The sequence below is a fragment of the Penicillium atrosanguineum genome (assembly GCF_028827265.1).
Source record: "Penicillium atrosanguineum strain IBT 20685 chromosome Unknown utg000002l_segment0_segment0, whole genome shotgun sequence".
Lineage (NCBI taxonomy): Eukaryota > Fungi > Ascomycota > Eurotiomycetes > Eurotiales > Aspergillaceae > Penicillium > Penicillium atrosanguineum.
Window position 1 is genome coordinate 245,450 of NW_026623134.1, and position 18,373 is coordinate 263,822.

At 46.7% G+C, this 18,373-nt stretch overlaps 5 protein-coding genes across 5 annotated transcripts; 4 read left to right on the forward strand and 1 right to left on the reverse strand.

Annotated features, from left to right (window-relative positions):
• Positions 1-1,289: 1,289 nt before the first annotated feature.
• bxlB (putative beta-xylosidase) lies at positions 1,290-3,579 on the forward strand (the record flags this gene model as incomplete). Its single annotated transcript, XM_056881878.1, has 3 exons — positions 1,290-2,051; positions 2,160-2,531; positions 2,605-3,579. The coding sequence occupies 3 exons, from the start codon at positions 1,290-1,292 to the stop codon at positions 3,577-3,579; spliced, it is 2,109 nt and encodes a 702-aa protein (XP_056743719.1).
• Positions 3,580-5,051: 1,472 nt separating this feature from the next.
• N7443_001823 (uncharacterized protein) lies at positions 5,052-7,244 on the forward strand (the record flags this gene model as incomplete). The annotated part of the gene is made up of 10 exons (XM_056881879.1): positions 5,052-5,199; positions 5,260-5,362; positions 5,428-5,634; positions 5,689-5,786; positions 5,836-5,962; positions 6,015-6,301; positions 6,360-6,394; positions 6,451-6,738; positions 6,805-6,903; positions 6,957-7,244. 10 exons carry the CDS (start codon positions 5,052-5,054, stop codon positions 7,242-7,244), a joined length of 1,680 nt encoding a protein of 559 aa, XP_056743720.1.
• Positions 7,245-9,366: 2,122 nt separating this feature from the next.
• N7443_001824 (uncharacterized protein) lies at positions 9,367-11,030 on the forward strand (the record flags this gene model as incomplete). The annotated part of the gene is made up of 5 exons (XM_056881880.1): positions 9,367-9,405; positions 9,642-9,754; positions 9,814-9,852; positions 10,073-10,190; positions 10,602-11,030. The coding sequence occupies 5 exons, from the start codon at positions 9,367-9,369 to the stop codon at positions 11,028-11,030; spliced, it is 738 nt and encodes a 245-aa protein (XP_056743721.1).
• A 357-nt stretch (positions 11,031-11,387) lies between these two features.
• Positions 11,388-13,375, reverse strand: N7443_001825 (uncharacterized protein; the record flags this gene model as incomplete). Its single annotated transcript, XM_056881881.1, has 8 exons — positions 11,388-11,593; positions 11,644-11,704; positions 11,767-11,923; positions 11,982-12,076; positions 12,130-12,321; positions 12,383-12,789; positions 12,842-12,931; positions 12,982-13,375. The coding sequence occupies 8 exons, from the start codon at positions 13,373-13,375 to the stop codon at positions 11,388-11,390; spliced, it is 1,602 nt and encodes a 533-aa protein (XP_056743722.1).
• Positions 13,376-13,967: 592 nt separating this feature from the next.
• Positions 13,968-15,391, forward strand: N7443_001826 (UPF0075 domain protein; the record flags this gene model as incomplete). The annotated part of the gene is made up of 3 exons (XM_056881882.1): positions 13,968-14,048; positions 14,102-14,176; positions 14,225-15,391. The coding sequence occupies 3 exons, from the start codon at positions 13,968-13,970 to the stop codon at positions 15,389-15,391; spliced, it is 1,323 nt and encodes a 440-aa protein (XP_056743723.1).
• Between the last annotated feature and the right edge of the window lie 2,982 nt (positions 15,392-18,373).

Genomic DNA, 18,373 nt, shown 5'->3' on the forward strand with positions numbered 1-18,373 from the left:
ACCAATAGATAACACACCAACAACCAACTCGTAGTGTAGGTCGTCCTAGTGGAGATCACAAGTGTCCTTGGTGAGGCCGTGAGGTCGTACGGGTTGGGTCGTGGAACCGTACGAGCAATCCTGTACGCAGCAATCCTAAATGAGGCCGTACGGTTTTCCGACTGAGGCCATATAGAATGTACTTAATACGGCATCATGAATCAAAGAATGTGGTGACAACTGGACTGAATTGGGTAGATGCTCCTGTCCTCCCCCTTCTCCTGTAGAAGCCATTGCTTACACCTAAGATATTCTGTCGGAATGTTTTATATGTAACCAATCAACGATATCAAAAGCTCTGTCTTTGTATTACCCCTGATTCTGCTAATTTATAGGGGGATTCTAGATTATATAAGTAATAAACATAAAGGATAATTGTATCTCCGATCCACCGCGTTATTCGTATTGACATATTCGTGACACCTCAGGCCGCAACTGTACTGATTATGTCATGCGTTCCACCACTACAATATGTGTTTTTTTTTTTTTTTCACAATTTGATCGACTTTTTGGGGACTGGAGTCATTCTCCAAGTGGCCAGAGAGTCCCATTCATTCACAATTCGTAAGATAGATTTCATCCGGGGACCCGGATGAGTGAAAGGTTGAAGAATACCCCGATGCCCCACCCCCGCATTTTGATTAGATTATGTTACATTTGATACATCATAAAACCTCAATTCAGGCTGAAATATTCCTGATACCCCCGCAGTCGGCGGCTGCTTCAAGTCATTATCACTTCCCTGGTCAATCTCCTCGTTTGGCAAAATTGAGCCGTGCAATTCTTCGTCGAGATGTGAGAGTGGAATGTTGTATGAGCTTTGTTATGCGTGGGCTTTGAATTTGAAACACTCTTTTCTGCGTCCGTCTCGTGCGGAAGGACGCCTTTCCATTTAGAATTGTTTATTGTAAGCCATGAGTCTGGAGTTAAGGCCACCAAGTTCTGCTTTGATTTGGACGAAGCTCCTGCATAGCCTCGACGCATCTACTTAGCCTTAAGCACGTTAATAGAAATTTGATCGATGGATTAATTGATTAATATGTGAAAGTGGTGATTAAACTGCAAGACACTCCCTAGACAGGGAGGTAGTGGCACTCGAATCCGGCTAAATGTGAGTGTAGAGACCCAATGACCTCATTCCAGCGTGGAGACCCCGGGTCGGAGTTAAATAGAGGGCAATAGAATATAAAACATCGATCTTGTCCAGCCTTTCGTTTGAGAGAACATGATCGTCCTCAATTAAACGCAAGATGGTCTGTGTTAGAATTACGCCATGGGATACTTCAATTATCTCTGTTATGGTGCTTCTTGCTAGAGAAGCCATGGCCAATAGTCCCTTTCCGGACTGCACGACAGGACCGTTGAGTATATTGGCAGTATGTGACCCGTCTAAAGATGTGCTCACTAGGGCCAATTCCCTTGTGGCTGCCATGACGCTAGGGGAGAAAATCAACAACACTCAATACGACTCTCCCGGGGTATCTCGCCTTGGTTTACCTATGTATAACTGGTGGAGTGAGGGTCTACACGGTGTCGCCGGTTCCCCTGGTGTTCATTTCGCCGAAAATGGACCCTTCAGCTACGTAACCTCGTTCCCGTCACCGATCGTCCTAGGATCAATGTTTGATGATGACCTGGTGAAGGAGATTGCCACCGTGATCAGTACAGAGGGCCGTGCATTTGGCAATACAGGCCACTCTGGTTTTGACTTCTGGACGCCAAACATCAACCCATTCAAAGACCCTCGCTGGGGTCGTGGTCAAGAGACTCCTGGAGAAGACGCCTTTCATGTAGCCCGATATGTCTATAAGCTTATTGACGGTCTACAAAATGGCATTGGCCCTGCTCAGCCACGAATTGTTGCGACATGCAAGCACTTCGCTGCGTATGATCTTGAGGATTGGGGGAATGTCACACGCCATACTTTCGATGCTATTGTCTCCACCCAAGATCTTTCTGAGTATTACTTACCATCTTTCCGGTCATGCACCCGTGACGCGAGAGTGGACGCGGTAATGTGCAATTATAATGCCGTGAACGGAGTCCCCAGCTGTAGCGACTCGTATCTACTACAGACAATTTTACGGGATCACTAGAACTAGGAGGCGACAGGTTATTAGGTTACATCAGATTGTGGCGCGATTGACGACATTTATCTAAGTCACAATTATACGTCCACTGGTGCCGAAGTAGCAGCCGTCGCATTGAATGCTGGGACCGACTTCGACTGTGGTTCAGTCTTCCCGGATTATTTGGGCTCCTCTCTCGCACATAGACTGACAACAACGAAGGCCCTGGACAAAGCTATGATCAGAAGGTACTCCTCGCTGATAAAGCTGGGTTATTTTGACCCGGGAAAAGACCAGCTATATGGGTCCCTGGGATGGTCGGACGTTGGAACCCCAGCTGCTCAGGAATTGGCTCAAAGGGCCGCAGCAGAGGGTATTGTACTGCTCAAGAACAACAATAAAGACGGTGGCTTTGATTGGACCGTATGCAAATGCCTCAACCCAACTGCAGGGCAATTACCAGGGCACCGCCGAATATACCCGGACGATGATTTAGGGCGCCACAAATACCGGATACAAAGTCAATTTCGCTCTAGGTACGGAGATCAATACAACCACCACTACTGGGTTCGATCCCGCTGTGAGCGTGGCCAAACAAGCTGACATAGTGATTTACGCTGGAGGAATTGATGACACAATCGAGGCAGAGGGCCATGATCGAATGTCCACTGATTGGCCTGGAAACCAATTTGATTTGATTCAGAGACTGGCGCAGGTTGGCAAACCCTTGGTTGTCGTGCAATTTGGTGGAGGGCAACTCGATGGCTCCACTTTGCTGTCTAACGATCATGTCGGGACATTACTTTGGGCCGGTTATCCGGGTCAAGCTGGGGGTGCAGCTGTGTCTGATATCTTGACAGGAAATGAAGCTCCGGCTGGACGGCTCCCGGTTACTCAATATCCGGCGGAATACGTCAACGATGTGGCTATGACAGACATGTCACTACGACCTAGTAGTGACAATCTTGGCCGGACATATCGATGGTACAAAGATGCTGTATTGTCATTCGGCTATGGGCTTCACTATACAAGTTTCCACGTCGCCTGGGCGGAGGGCAGCCTCGGGCCGTATAGTACGAGTAGGCTAGCTATGCATGCGTCAAACATAGCACCAGTTGTCACTGCTCTCTTCGGCACTTTCACTCTTAATATCACCAATTCCGGAAAAGTGACATCTGATTATGTGGCACTTATGTTTCTGACGACCGACAACACCGGGCCCACGCCATATCCAAGCTTGAATTTGGTAGGCTATCAAAGGGTCAAGAAACTCAAGCCTAGGGAGACGCACAAGGTTGATATTGTCGTCACATTGGGCTCGGTTGCCCGAACTGCAGAAAATGGTGACTTAGTGTTATACCCTGGTACTTATATGCTGCAGGTGGATGTTGGATGCAAATATCCAACAGGATCCTTTAGCATTGTTGGAGGGCAGAAAGTGTTGGATCGATTTCCCTCGCCTCCAAATTAGATAATCGCAGTCCGTGATTTATTGGATTGGTGCTCAGCATGTTCTATTGAACCATTCTTCTGGGAAGAGGTGCTGCGCATTCCGTTCATGTTTAGTTTGTTGCCCAATGAGGACTAAATCTCCATGCCCACAATTTATCCGAAAAATTTCCCAAGTGCCACTACGGGAGTAGACATCGAGAATATAAGGCCTACACAGAAGGGTTACTTACAGACTCAAATTTTTTATGACGGCAGAATAAATGGGCAGAATAAATGGTTGCCTTAATAAAAGCGGGGTGTTCGTTTAGTCGAACCCTAAGCTGCTGACTCGGCTCTTCAATTTATCTTCTAGCGTCTTTATATTTTAGACTTATTTCCGTTCAAATGAAGGATGATTATGAGAGTAATTAAGCAGGTATAAATAACGATATGAAATATGACGCATAGGACCGACGACTGATCTATGGACCTGGATGGGGGAACCTGACTAACCCGATCGGGACTAGCGAGCGACTGTTCGCTGAGCTCGCAGCGCTCAACACTTAGTTTCTTCCTCAGTTTCGTACCTTCGTTGAATACTATTTGTCTCCATGCATTTTGAGTTGTGACATCAAACATTAATCTTGTTCGTGCTATTGAGGAAAAGCGCACAAAAATTTTGCATGAAGGGGGTCGCGGCGGGTTGATAACAGTGACCATTAACTGACCCCCAGAGTACGGCGGACGATAGCCGCCACCAGGCTCATAGATGATTTGGCTTGCAAAATTTAGCGGCGAGGGAAGGTCAGGATCAGGGTCAGGGCGTTAAGGTTCTACCCCACCCTCAAGAAGGTCGGATCGGTGGTGGGACCCACGAGTAGGTTCGTTCCTAGGTCTATCCAATTCTTTGAGTCTAGGCAATCAAGGGATACTCTCTACTACTGCATACCGCAATTAAATAAACTCTCATATAGCCATGTAAAACGAATCCTTTACGACCTGCATACACGGTAAATGCACAGTCCTTCCATGCTAGCAGGCTTGTTGCGATCTCGATTCCATGGACTGAGTGGCGACCTGTGATAATACGTTACACGGCTATCCTACTCAGTCAATAAATCAGGCAGGAGAGGTCTTCAGCTACCCCCACAATTCAGCCTTAATGCGCCGCTGGTCATTCCTCTGTTCTCTATAAGTATCGATATTTGCCGGTCGCTTTGCACTGGCCAAGCGCCCAAGCGTCCAATCAGGCCCACGGAAAAAGGTACAAGCGTTGCTGAAATGGTCAGCTGCCAGCAATAGCTACTTTGAAAGCTTATTGCTGACTTGGCTATAAAGCTATTTAGGCAGATTGTATTTTTAAACGTGTCTGACTGGTGCTCCTTGTTTGCTTCCACCACAATTACCCTGATACAGGCAATGATCGTTCTACAAAGGCCCCGCTTGGGATTTGTATAAAGGCTGAGGCTGAAGACTCCAAGATGCATTCTTTAGGCCTATCTGTGTTTCAAAATGGTCACAACAATTGCTTCAGGACAGCATGCTCTCTCCAGAAGACGTGCCCAGCTCGCCGGGCCGTCTGGAATTAAGGGTCTGCTCTCGAACCTTCGAATTTTTGCCATCGCCGTATTTGCTTCTCTTGGTGGTTTTGTGTATGGCTGTAAGGCTTTCCTTGATTTTTGATACTGACTGCTATGGCTGTGTTAATTGAAGAGCGAAGACAATCAAGGAATGTTCGGACAAATCTTGAATATGACCTCCTTCTCCGCTACAGTGCATCCTGAATCGATCGCCAACCCCACTTTGAGGGGATTTTTGACCGCGTGCGCATACCATAGTCATGGAACCTATGTCATAATCGCTATTCGGGTGACTGACAAGTAAATAGTATTCTTGAACTTGGCGCTTGGGTTGGCGTCCTCATCAATGGTGTCCTCGCTGATCGCCTCGGGCGTAAGTTGGCGACTATTGGCGGCGTTATTATCTTCCTGCTCGGGGTTATCGTTCAAGCTTGTGCTAAAGGGCCGTCCTACATCTATGGTGGTCGTTTTGTTACTGGTATGGGTGTCGGCACCCTTTCTATGATCGTGCCACTGTAAGGGCGTCAGATAGCGAACTACTTTCAATATCCAGCTAATGAATCATCTAGGTACAACGCAGAACTGGCCCCTGCAGAGCTAAGAGGATCTCTTGTGTCGCTTCAGCAACTTGCGATAACCTTCGGGATTATGGTATCGTACTGGATAGGTAAGCTATCAAATCGAAATGTTTCAAGCTGTTGCTGATCTATTTCCAGGATACGGGACAAATTACATCGGGGGTACCGGCGCGCAGCAGTCCAACGCTGCTTGGCTGGTTCCAATTTGCATTCAAATCCTTCCCGCGCTCGGGCTTGGTGTTGGTATCTTGTTCATGCCTCCTAGGTATGCCTACACGCTTTAGGTGAACAGGAAATGTATTACTAACGCTTTCCAGCCCCCGTTGGCTCATGACGAAAGGACGAGAAGAGGAAAGTCTGGCTGTTATTTCCCAGATTCGGTCTCTGCCTTCCGACAATGAATTGGTCCAACTCGAATACCTTGAAGTAAAGGCGCAACATCGCTTTGAAGTTGAAACTTTGGCTGCCCGTTTCCCTCAATATCACGTTCCTGGGCTAATGAACCAGACTAAATTGGGGTTTCAGGAATACGTCAGCCTCTTAACTAATAGATCCCTCTTCAAGAGAGTTCTTGTTGCTGTCTTTATTATGGTTTTCCAACAATGTGGGTTCTGTACCAGGCAGCCATGGTGGACTCGCTAGCTAATGCTGTTCATTCACAGGGTCTGGAGTTAACGCTATCCTCTACTATGCAGCTGTAATCTTCTCAACTCGCGTGACGAAGTCGGTTTGTTTCATGCTAACTGTTCATAGTTCATATTCAAAGATCTCGGTCTCACGGGAAACACCACGTCGCTTCTTGCTAGTGGTGTCGGCGGCATCCTTATGTTCCTTGCTACCATCCCTGCCGTTCTGTACATTGATCAACTTGGGCGTAGACCCGTCCTGATTGCCGGTGCCATTGGGATGGGTATTTCGCATATTATTGTGGCTGCTTTGGATGGAGCCTTCAACAAGAACTGGGCAGCCCATAGAGCTGCTGGCTGGGTTGCCGTCGTTTTTGTGTGGATTTATGAGATCAACTTTGGCTACTCCTGGGGTGTAAGTCATTTCCCACACTGTTCTTACTTGGGGTTAAATATATATTGACAATTACCGTTCCCGCAGCCCGGCGCTTGGGTCGTTGTTGCAGAGATCTTCCCACTCGGCTTTCGTGCAAAAGGCATCTCCATTGGTGCTTCATCGAACTGGCTCAATAACTTTGCTGTAATTGATTCCCCTATGCACAAGTCCTGGTCTTGAGTACTAACAAGGACTAGATCGGCCAAGCCACACCTCCCATGGTCACATCGATGACTTATGGCACCTTCATCTTCTTCGGTCTGATCTGCTTCATCGGCGCACTATTCATTTATTTTGCTGTCCCAGAAACCAAGAATCTCACTCTTGAGGAGATGGATGAAGTCTTTGGCGACGAAGCCGGAAATGCCATTGAGGACCGCAACCGTCTTCTCCAAATCTACACCGAACTAGGCTTACTGAGTGATGATGGTGTTGCCGAGGAAAAACCTATGCCTAGTAGTGAAAATATCGAGGTTGAGCAGTAGCTGATGAGGTTCTCAACTATGATGGCGTTATGGAAGGCCCAATATGATTTCAAAGCCACGTACCAGTTACTTAACGAGTCCGTGATAGCAACTTCAAAATTCGAGGGGTTCTAACTTGGGAATTTCTTGACCTGAATTTGAGTTCCAAATATCAAATCTCATGCTGTGTGGCATTTGTAAGGCTTAGAAGCTGGTTTAGTTTCCGATGCAGTGTGACCCGGCGTGTATTTTAAGGCTTTATCGGATCAGTGAGTGGTTGTAGGCAAGCTCGCCCTGTGGTCTGTGTCTTTGTCGCTGCTAGGGAGTGGGCCGAAGTTAGTTTTACCACTCATTTCCGTAGATTTCTTCCCAAGTGCCGTTCAGATGGCGTCTGCAGAAACCACAGGGGACAACAATCAAAGACATGGGGATGGCCTCGTGCCCAAAGACTAGGCCAGAAAAACGGCTCAACAGAATGCTAAAAATCTTTTCGGTGACCTTGGCGAATACAAGCTGACGGATATATTTGGGCTATAGGCATTAGTTATACAAAGAGCTATCCTCGTCAATAACACAGCTTATGTTAAGCAATGCCGCAGCGGTGATGTTCCATGAGGCGCTATCCTAGAAGGAAAAATGAACAGAACCGATTAGTAGTATGCTGATCAAGCCTAAGAAATTCAAGGGTTGAAACACGGTGAAGAATACGCCCAGAATACAAAAGGTAGTCACAGGTTTTTCGATGGCATTTCTCTTCCTGATGCTGGAGTGTTGAAAGTATTTCTCAGGAGGGAGAAACCATTTTATCACTCTCAAGAGCTACCACGCTCTACCGAGAAATATAGCAGCCCGTCTTTTTGCCTCTAATACCTCTGCATGAATTTTTTATAAGTTCTGTGGACTTTTTTTGTTTCTAAACCCTGGCATTTGCGCACCTTCCTCCCAAAGTCCGATGGTCACTTCCACCCACATTGTATCGTAAGCATCTGTTATCGGTTTATCCCAGACAAAACCTGCCTCCGAGCTGCGAGCAAAGCCGTACTTTAAGCAAACTTCTATTCCTAAATGTCAACAGACGAGAAGTAACAGAGTGTAGAAGAGAAGGGTATTATAATAAGACGTTGATTTGGCCCCCACGAGCCGGGCTCTCTGGCCGGCCCATGTCAATGTCTAATTATAATAGCACAGATCTTAAAGCCTATGATCACTTCGTAGTCTAAAACGTGACTTTTTTGTTATTTCAATGCCTCCATTGGCTTAGTCATTCAACGTGATAGGGTATGGTGTATATTATAATATGTAAGACGCGGCATATGCGGGTGGAAGGTCCTTAACTTGGACCCGTGGGGCGAGTGAGTGCACGGTCTAGTAATCACTTCTGTATTCCAACGGTATCTGTCAGCATTGAATGGGAATACCACTAGCTAAGCACTCAAAGTGCCAATGGCATTTTGGTCTAGTATAAACTTTTTGATAGTGTCTCCACGTAAGGCCCTACTCTCATACAGAGTCTATCACCTCATTTTCCAAAACATATACTCATATTACCCATACTTACCCTGAAACAATATTCAGTGCCATTTTAAATTCAAGGGTGCTTCAAGAATAAGCTGCATCCGCCATGTGGCTTGAGTTCGATCATTAGTCGGGTCACCAGGGTGAGCGGGCGAGAGTTCTTCGGGTGGTGCGCAGACCGCACGGATAGCTTAGTTGGTACCACCCTAGAGCCATTTCCCAGCTCAGCCGCGGAGCAGACGCTCGGAGTTGGCCCCACATATCAGCTACGATAATGGTAAATCCCCTTTCTTTTTATATGCCCAATCAAGAGGGTCTCGTACAATGGCGACCACAACCACAGCATAGGCCCTTTCTCTCGAGCGCGAGGTGCTCACTGGCTTGCCTGACCTGCAGAATGAACAACAGCACCAGCAAAACCAGCCACCATCTACGGCAGCATCGGAATGAACAATTTAGTCTATCAACATCGAATCTGCCCCAGACTCAGACCTCAACTACCCAACAGGCTCTAAGTTCTGGTTCATGATCATCGCACTATGCGTGATCCTAATTCTCGGAGGCCTAGACGCCAACATCGCCGCTACAGCCGTGCTGAGTATCACTAACCATTTCCACACTGTCGCCGATGTGGGATGATACTCATCTGCATTTCGATTTTGCGCCTGTGCGTTTTAATTCGGGTTCGCGAAACTGTTTAAGCTATTTTCACTAAAGGCCATCTTACTTATAAACAATCTTGTCTTCCTCGTCGACCATGTTCATTGTAGGAAGAGGAGTGGCGGGTCTGGGGTTGTCTACATAGGCTATTTTCATATAGCCTAGTATGCTGAAAGGACCAATGAGGTCAAGCGGGATCAATATGATGTGGATTGATATAATTGACTGATTGAGGAAACTCAGGAGACTGCTACTGAGAGTAATCCCTTTGCCCTTATGGGTGGGTTTGGCGGTTCGTACGGGATTGTTAGTCTGTACGACCATGGACTCGGCAGTTACCACGCTCGAGTCCATGAGTAAGTAGAAGTATATACAAAATACAAGGAATGTGATCTTTAATGTGACCACTTATTAGCGGTCATTTATCACTCCATGGGCTGACAGGGGTCCTCGGGTGAGATGGCCGGGTATTTTGCCATCCTGGTGCATATTCTGCCGCTCAACAAGGGGCCAGTGTTTGCAGTTCTGATGTCGTGTGTGGAATCGCTTGCGATCATTGCGGCGCCTTTAGTAGGTGGCGCACCGACGCAGGCTTTTGGATGTAAATGGTGTTTCTGGTATGTGTTTTACATTACAGACATGACTAATGTAACTTACTACTGACTTCTTCTTAGGGACAATCTTCCTATTCGCGGTGTATCGCTGGCAACGTTGCTCTTCCTCTTCTCGGACCCAACAACCTGCCAAGAGGACCACCTCACATTCACTCAGAAGATCAGCGAGCTCGACCTTGTGAGCAACTGCTTGTTTATTCCATCACTAGCAGCGCTCTTTGTCATGCTATCTTGGGCGGGAATTAAGTACCCCTGGTCAGACAGTAAAGTTATTGCACCGTTCGTTGTATTCACTGTATTACTCGCTGCTTTCGTCATCAATCAATACTGACGCGGAGACTCATCAGCACTCCCTTTCCGCATTATCAAAAGCCGGAGTGTCGTCGCGGGATTCGTCTTCACTATGTGCACTAACTCGATGATGAACGTCTTAGAGTAGTACTTGCCAATATACTATCAAATGGTTCGATGCCGTGTAAGAGATTTCGTGGCTATTTCGTGAATATAGGTAACTGCGCTGACAATTTCATCTCCTGCCAGACGCTAAGCGAGAGCAGCTACCTGATGATACCCATCCTTGCTGAATTAGGGCATCGGCACCACCACGTTTGACTACTACGCCCCATTTATGATCTTCGCTTCCGTATGTATGCCCATTGCCACGGGCTTGATGACAACATACGATCTCAACACGTCCCTAGCCAAGATCATCCTCTATTCCGGATTCGTAGGCTTCAGTGAAGGCATTGGTTTCCAAGCTCCCCAGGCGGCTAGCCAGACAGCCTTAAGTACAGCAGAGGTCAATCTTGGGATTGGGGTCATCTTGTTTGGGCAGAGCATGGGCCCGGCGGTTTTTATCGCTATTGCGGAGGTTATACTCACAAATCAGTTGTTGTCTAGTTTGAAAGATGCTGTACCAGGGTTAAAACCTGCGTATATTTTGATAATATCTTTGTGTGTTCAAATTTGGGAAAGCCAGAAGATTTTCCTCTTTGTACGGTTCGAGATTCATAGCTAGAGGCATTGTACGGTAGTATAGGAGAGGCCTGTAAAGGAGAACTCTGAACGGCTTGTTAACTGAATAGAATAAGGCATAAATAAAATATTAGACCAGTATTCAAGACTAAATCTTTCGGGTTGAACAGCGGACGGGAAAGCGGTGACCCAAAAAAGTGATGATATCAGCATTGCCGGAAGTTGGTGCTACTCATCGCGGTACTCATCTCAACCAGGGTCAAAATCAATAATCGAAGTGATACCACTGTTATATGCATTTGAAGTCCATCGCAGGAAAAGCTGACCAACATGTCCGGATATAGCTACTAGATCACTGCTAAACCATAGGAATGATTTCTTGACGGGGTATTCCAACGCATTAGGCAATCATCTGCTCCTCTGGCTTCTCAAATGATTCAAACTCATTCATGTCATCCTCAAGACCATCATTCTTTCTAATTCCACGTTCCGCCAAAACATTACCATGTAATTCAAATGCCTGCTCCATCTTCCAGTGGAAGGGGCTCGGGGTGGAGAACAATGTTTCGATCGATTCCAGGGAGCGGTTACATGTTTCCGGGTAAACTAAACCATTAGTTATGGTCTTCCACGATTGATTCAATGGCGAGACGTACAGAGATAGAGAATCGGGATCCAGAGCAAATTGAGACCGGCGAAGAGGAAATAAGTGCGGCTCTGTTGAAATGGTAGTCAGCTTCCTCTGCAACATGAAAGCTCCCTATAGGTTGAAAACTTACCTTCAGGGTCTCAAACATAATCGGGTTGACCAGAGTAGTCATGCCGACACCGATAGCCCAACCTGTAATTCCGAAGCCATTTCCTTGGGCTCGCAGATCGCTAGGGAATATTTCCGTAGGAATTAAGAATGCGACAGTACCCCATGTCGCAGCATAACTGCCATAAGATAATAAATTATTTCAGAGCTACCTCACTCAGGGTGTGCTCGACATACCCAAGGTTGAATAAGAACAACATAGCAATAGCACCGGCAGCGTACTGAGCCGCCTTTTCAGGATTGTGCAATGAGCCCTCGTAGACAGCGCCGGCCTATGATATGGTTAGGAGGAGACATGTCAATTTCTGCAGAGGTGGGGACGCACAATTAGATTGACGATAAACAAGATCGCTGCACCGCCTATCAGGCAGACGCGACGGCCTAATCGATCGACAATCTGAGCACTTATGAGGGTACCAAAGATACCAATTGTGTTGATACCACCGGCCAGACCGTTTATTTTAAGTTTGCTGTATCCGGCTTGCTCGAGGAGAACCGGAGCATATGCAGTGACAGCCTAGATTCCTGACATTCAGGAACACTGATCAACAACAGTTGCGCGGTACAATCACACTTACAGTAATACCCGTCCAGGAGGCCATGATCTGTAGCCAGACACATAGCCAAGCTCGCCTACCCAAATTTGGATGCAGCTTACCACTCTGCCCAAATAAAATTTTTGCAAATTGAAGAGAGCCACGTTCGCCTTCCTCCGCCAATGTCACAATCTCAAAAAATTCATGATCAATTTCTTGGGGGGTGGAATGATGTCGCCGAAGTTGTTCTAACAGTTCGCGAGCCTCCTGTTTGCGTCCAACTGAAGCGAGGTAACGGGGACTGTCGGGTAGCATCTTGATGCAAGCGACAAGGATAAAAGCTGGAACGCATTGGAAAGCGAGCAAAAATCGCCATCTCACATCCGAGTAGCCGTTGTCGATGAAAGCGAGACCGAAGGAAATCCAATATGCGACTGATATCCCTAGGTCTAGAAATTATAAGTGATAAATTGGCGTAAGAAAGGTTGGGGGTCATCTTACAATTGGCAACGAAAACATAGCCTAGAAAACCGCCACGATGATCTGCTGAAGAGGTTTCTGAGACCAAGACAGGCGTGATACCAGTTAAAGCTATGCCGTCATCAGTGAGTGAAGGTTAGAATATTTGATCATTCACGCACCTCCAGTGCCAACACCGGTTACCACCCGAGCGCAGATTATAAAGTTAGAGCTCTGAGCGGCACTCTGTAATGCACCGCCGACCAGGGCGAACAATGCGCCCATCAAAAGACCATTTATACGGCCGACTCGATCAGCCAAATATCCTCCAGCAAAACAACCAAAGATGGCACCCAGGTAATAAACGCTGATAATGCCACCCTGGTGCGTGGTGTCGGTCACAGTGCCATCCGACTTACCAATACCGACCTCTGTGACATACCTAGGTGAAGAATTGACGCCGCCCATGACGCCTTGGTCATAGCCCTCGAAGAAGATGGAAATGAGGGAGAAAATTTGTATGGTAAAATTCAGCTGGCGCGGCGAGAGCCGCTTCCACAGCGTCGTATATCCCATGTTGGTTATTGCTCAGTCCAAGTTCATTCTTCGGAATCATCGGACTCTCATGAATCCTTTATATACAATGTGGGGCGTTCCCGGGCCATCGGAACGGTTATTCTGGGGAAACTCGGGATGAGTATACTGGTACTTCTCATTTAAGCGTGTAGCCGCGCAGTAGAGCCGCTGAGCTCATCATTGCGCTGGCTTTTGTCATCCATCAGAGTTAGTGGACATTCGTAAGACTTTGATGTAGGGTGGAGCTTCCCCGGCAATCAGGATGCAGAAATCTGGAGAAGAATACAGTAGGATGTCTCCACGCGGCACTGTTAAATTAAGCGTTTAGCCGTTTAACAGAGCCCGCTGAATCGTGAGAATTTTCTATTGTGAATTCCTGGTGACTTAGCGTAACAAAAATTAGCGTTTTACCGACAGTCCATTTAGCCGGCGCGAACATGAAGCACACTCTGGGACCATCGGAAATGGAATGGCGGCTTTGCTATCGATTTACCATTCAGCCGGTCACCATTAAATACGGCCGAGACCCTCGATTAAGTCCCTCTATACACAATCCGGTTGAATACGTTGAGGCACCAGTATTGATCAAGCAATGGCTTCGAGCACGACCAATGGTACTGCTGGTCATGCCCTGGATCTGACCGTCCTCGGCCTGAACAGTGGGACGTCGATGGTGAGTACTCTACTTTGATCGTGGCAGTACGATAAATCTCACATTGAATGAAGGATGGTATCGACTGTGCCCTCTGCCGCTTCCGTCAAGAGACTCCTGACTCTCCGATGCACTTTGAGCTGCTCAAGGTAAATATTCCGACTATTCCCTTGGAACATAATTGACTTTGGTAATAGTATGGGGAAATCCCGCTGGAACCAGTTATCAAGAAACGAATCATGAATATGATCCTGCGCAACCACACGTCCCCATCCGAATTATCCGAAGTGAATGTCATTCTCGGCGAGACATTTGCATCCGCAGTGCATCAATTTTGCAAAGATCAAAATGTGGATATCGAATCCATTGATGTACTAGGCTCCCATGGCCAAACAATCTGGCTTCTTTCTATGCCTGAACCTGGGGAGACACGGAGCGCACTGACGATGGCCGAAGGCTCATTCCTGGCCTCACGCACCGGTATTACCTCAGTGACCGACTTTCGCGTGAGCGATCAAGCTGCTGGTCGACAGGGGGCGCCCTTGATTGCGTTTTTTGACGCACTAGTGTTACATCATCCCACAAAGTTGCGTGCCTGTCAGAACATCGGCGGCATCGCAAATGTATGCTTCATTCCGCCTGATACCCACGGCGGCGTGAACGAATGCTACGACTTTGATACCGGCCCTGGCAATGTTTTCATCGATGCGGTCGTGCGCCATTATACAGACGGCAAGCGGGAGTACGACAAGGATGGCGAGATGGGTGCACGCGGCACAGTCGATCAAGAGCTTGTTGACGAATTCCTTCGTCACAAGTATTTTGCCCTTGACCCACCAAAGACTACAGGCCGCGAAGTTTTCCGCGACACCCTTGCGCATGACCTCATCGCCGAAGCTGAAGCTAAAGGACTCAGTCCTGATGACGTCGTCGCGACCATTACACGCGTCACCGCACAGGCTATTGTGGACCACTACCGTCGGTATGCTCCGAAAAACCTTGAGATCGCAGAAATCTTCATGTGCGGCGGTGGTGCATATAATCCCAATATCACCGCATATATCCAGAAACACTATCCAAACACTCGTATCTTAATGCTCGATGATGCTGGTATCCCAGCAGGTGCGAAGGAGGCTATCACTTTTGCCTGGCAGGGTATGGAGGCCGTGGTGGGTCGTTCCATTCCTGTTCCTACACGTGTCGAGACCCGTCAAGAGTACGTGCTTGGAAAAGTGTCTCCTGGAAAGAACTACCGAAAAGTTTTACGCCGAGGCATGCAGTTTGGTGCCGGCCGCGACCATCTATCACCGGTGAAGGAGCTGGTCAACTACGTCGATGGCAAGGTTTTCAACAACAAGTGGTAAATTACCCCTAACAATGGTCTCCGAGGCGGAAAATACCTCGAACCACTGCGATTCCGCTGCATAGGACGGTGTAAATATTCCATAGAGAATTATTTGGATATACATAGATAATCCAAATAAAACGCACAAAATTCCGTTAAATTTCCTCGAGGTCAATCTCGGGGAGCACAAGTGCTCTGATTTGGTCCCAACATGCTCCTTTTATCATAGGCTGGGCCGCTCAGCTAAGATGGGGCCTAGAACTTATCTTCTGTTCGACCTTTCCTCTGAATTCTTTGCGTTCCAACGGATTGCAGTCTCTGAATTCTTAGTAGCTTCATAACAAGCTATCATTGAAAAGACAAGGTTCTCTATGTATTTTGCTTGCGTCTGACATTCTGGACAGCATGATATGGACGACATAAGGAGGGTTGAAGATGGTCATAAACTTCAAGGAGGTGTAACCCCATGGATAAAGCTAATATGGAGGCTTTATCGCTTAAATGCAGTCACATTGTTGTTCTGATATTCGTAATTAATCTAACTATTGCCGGTAAATACAATATCATGTGAACTCCCTTGTCCAGCATCCATATCTAGAATCAGATAGCTGAAATCTTCTTTATCCCATTTCATTTTTCCCTTCCATAAAGCTTTAAATCAAAAGAACTGTGTTAACGGAATTTGCCTCTGTTAATGATTGACGTCCAGCATATACTGTACCTGGAGTACAGTCATGATTTGGAGTTTACCTTGCAGATCCCTAATCGGATGAACATAAAGTTCCGGTACCTATGGTTTGGACAATACTTCAATGATCAATTCGATTATCAAGCTCGAAGTTCTTTACATCTGTGTTACAATATAGTTATTTGTATCCTTAATAGCCTACCACCATCATAACGTTAATCCAGGTGCTCGAAAATTTTGTGCGTTAGAGCAAACTGACTCCGGGTCACATTTGCGCCAGGTGGACTATTGGAACTTTCGGATTTCGTTGAGCGCTCATGGTGGCTAAGCCGGCACACGCAGCTTTTGTGCAAATTTTCCACACGTGTCACTACAGGAATGAATAATAGCAGCGCCATAACAGTCTTCTGTGCAGAAGATAGAGTCTTTGCAAAATGTCCCATATCAGCCGAGGCTCACATAAATCACAGTTAGATAAAAGCGACATAGAACATGTGCGATGATCAAATTTTTCACTGCTATTGGCCCGAAACCAGAGGTCCACGAGAATGAAAATGAAAATGAAAATGAAAATGAAAATGAAAATGGGTAGGGAATCGCTATGATTACCTATCTGGGAAGTCGCTCATGTGCATGAGAGTTCCGGATTTTCTGTCGGATTGGTTTCGGAAACCCTCATGTTTGAGTTCAATAATTGATCTGGCTTACTATTTGATAGTTGGAACGGGTTTTCACGGGTGTAATTATGAATGCACTCTCTTAAACCCGACCAGGCTACCCATTTTAGACAGGGTTTGACCTTTTAACCCAACCTACCAGGCCCCAGCGATTTATCTGTAGCTTGTCACAAAAAGACCCCGACCTCTTTTCGGGACCTGTTTAAGAGCTTTAGCTGATTCAAACACTTTCAAGTAACTAACAGCCCAGAATCATCCAATTCATGTTGTACCTAGCGAAATAGAACTTGAAAGTTTCTAAGACATACCTGAGTTGGCATCGAACGTTTCATGTACAATAAGAAGGTAACGTATCGAGTCAGCTTGTCTCTCGATGGTTCCGTCATGAAAATCATCCAGATATCCTGGTGGTCCAGCACTGATACTTCCGGTTGCAGCGCATGGAGCCGATCAGGAAATGGCCGACTTTGGCCGTTCCTCTTTTAGTCTGACCGATGTGACCGTCAAGCTTGTCCCCAAAATCAAAACAATACAGATTTACCAACCTTTTTTTAGTATGGCTTTGCTGATCATCAAGGCACCTGCGATAAATGTTACGATTACCATCGGGGTAATAAGTGTTCGCATTCTCATTGAATGGCACGGCTGTCCTATAATCCATTTGTAGTGAAATTTACGAGCAAAGAACCTCAAGTCCTCTCCAATTTCGAGAATCGCATCTCGGTATCTGTCCGATGCAGGTGATAGATGTTCTCCAATCATGATTGCCGCATATTGAGCCAGGTTGGCCCCAGAAGCACTAGTTACATGCTCATATTAGGGCCAAATGCTGCCAAGTTGATACTGAGTGGTTTCAACTTACTGGTAAAACATGAAAGTGGAGTTCCTCAAGGATGATTCAGGGTGAGAGTTCCCCCGCCGTGCATTTGAATTGGGAGGTGGATCGGTTTGGGCCTCCCAATTGATCAAAGACAGCTTTATATTATCAATTTTAATCGCGAGGCACGATATTCAGGTTTCTGGTGCTTGTGCATGTGATGCTACCCGAAGCGTAAAGACTAGGGAGACAAGATCCGTTAGGACAACGGGCAATCGACATTGTTCCTGAAACGCGCCTGCTTGCCGCATTTCTGTTTCATAATCGTAGTATACCGAGTGATGCATGTCGTCCTCAAAGTCTTCTTCGGTTGGCCAACCTCGCATGCATATACATAGAGCGATGATGTCTGTGAAGTCAGCCATAAACTTCCAGCGTGCGGCGCTTCGGCCGATGTGCGGTGGGTGAGCAGAATAGCACCCTGTGCGTTTACATGATGTTGAGATTCTGCTTCAAGGTCAAACAGAATCTAAAAGATTTTGTTAAATAATTATTTCCATACATTGGCAAGATTCTCGGGTCAAGATTCTCGGGTCAGTTTTGAGCACACCTTCGCCCTATCATTCAACTGTTTCCGAGCGTTTCCCTTGTCGGTGAATCTGCACTTCAGAGTCTCCAAGTAAACAAACTGATTTTTCACTATTAGCTTCGGCCTATCTTATATAGTGGCCAACCTATATCTGGGCACTCACAGGACAGCTTGCAAAGAGCAAAGCTCGAAACACAAGAAATGAGGACTTCTCGGGCGATTCGCCACTC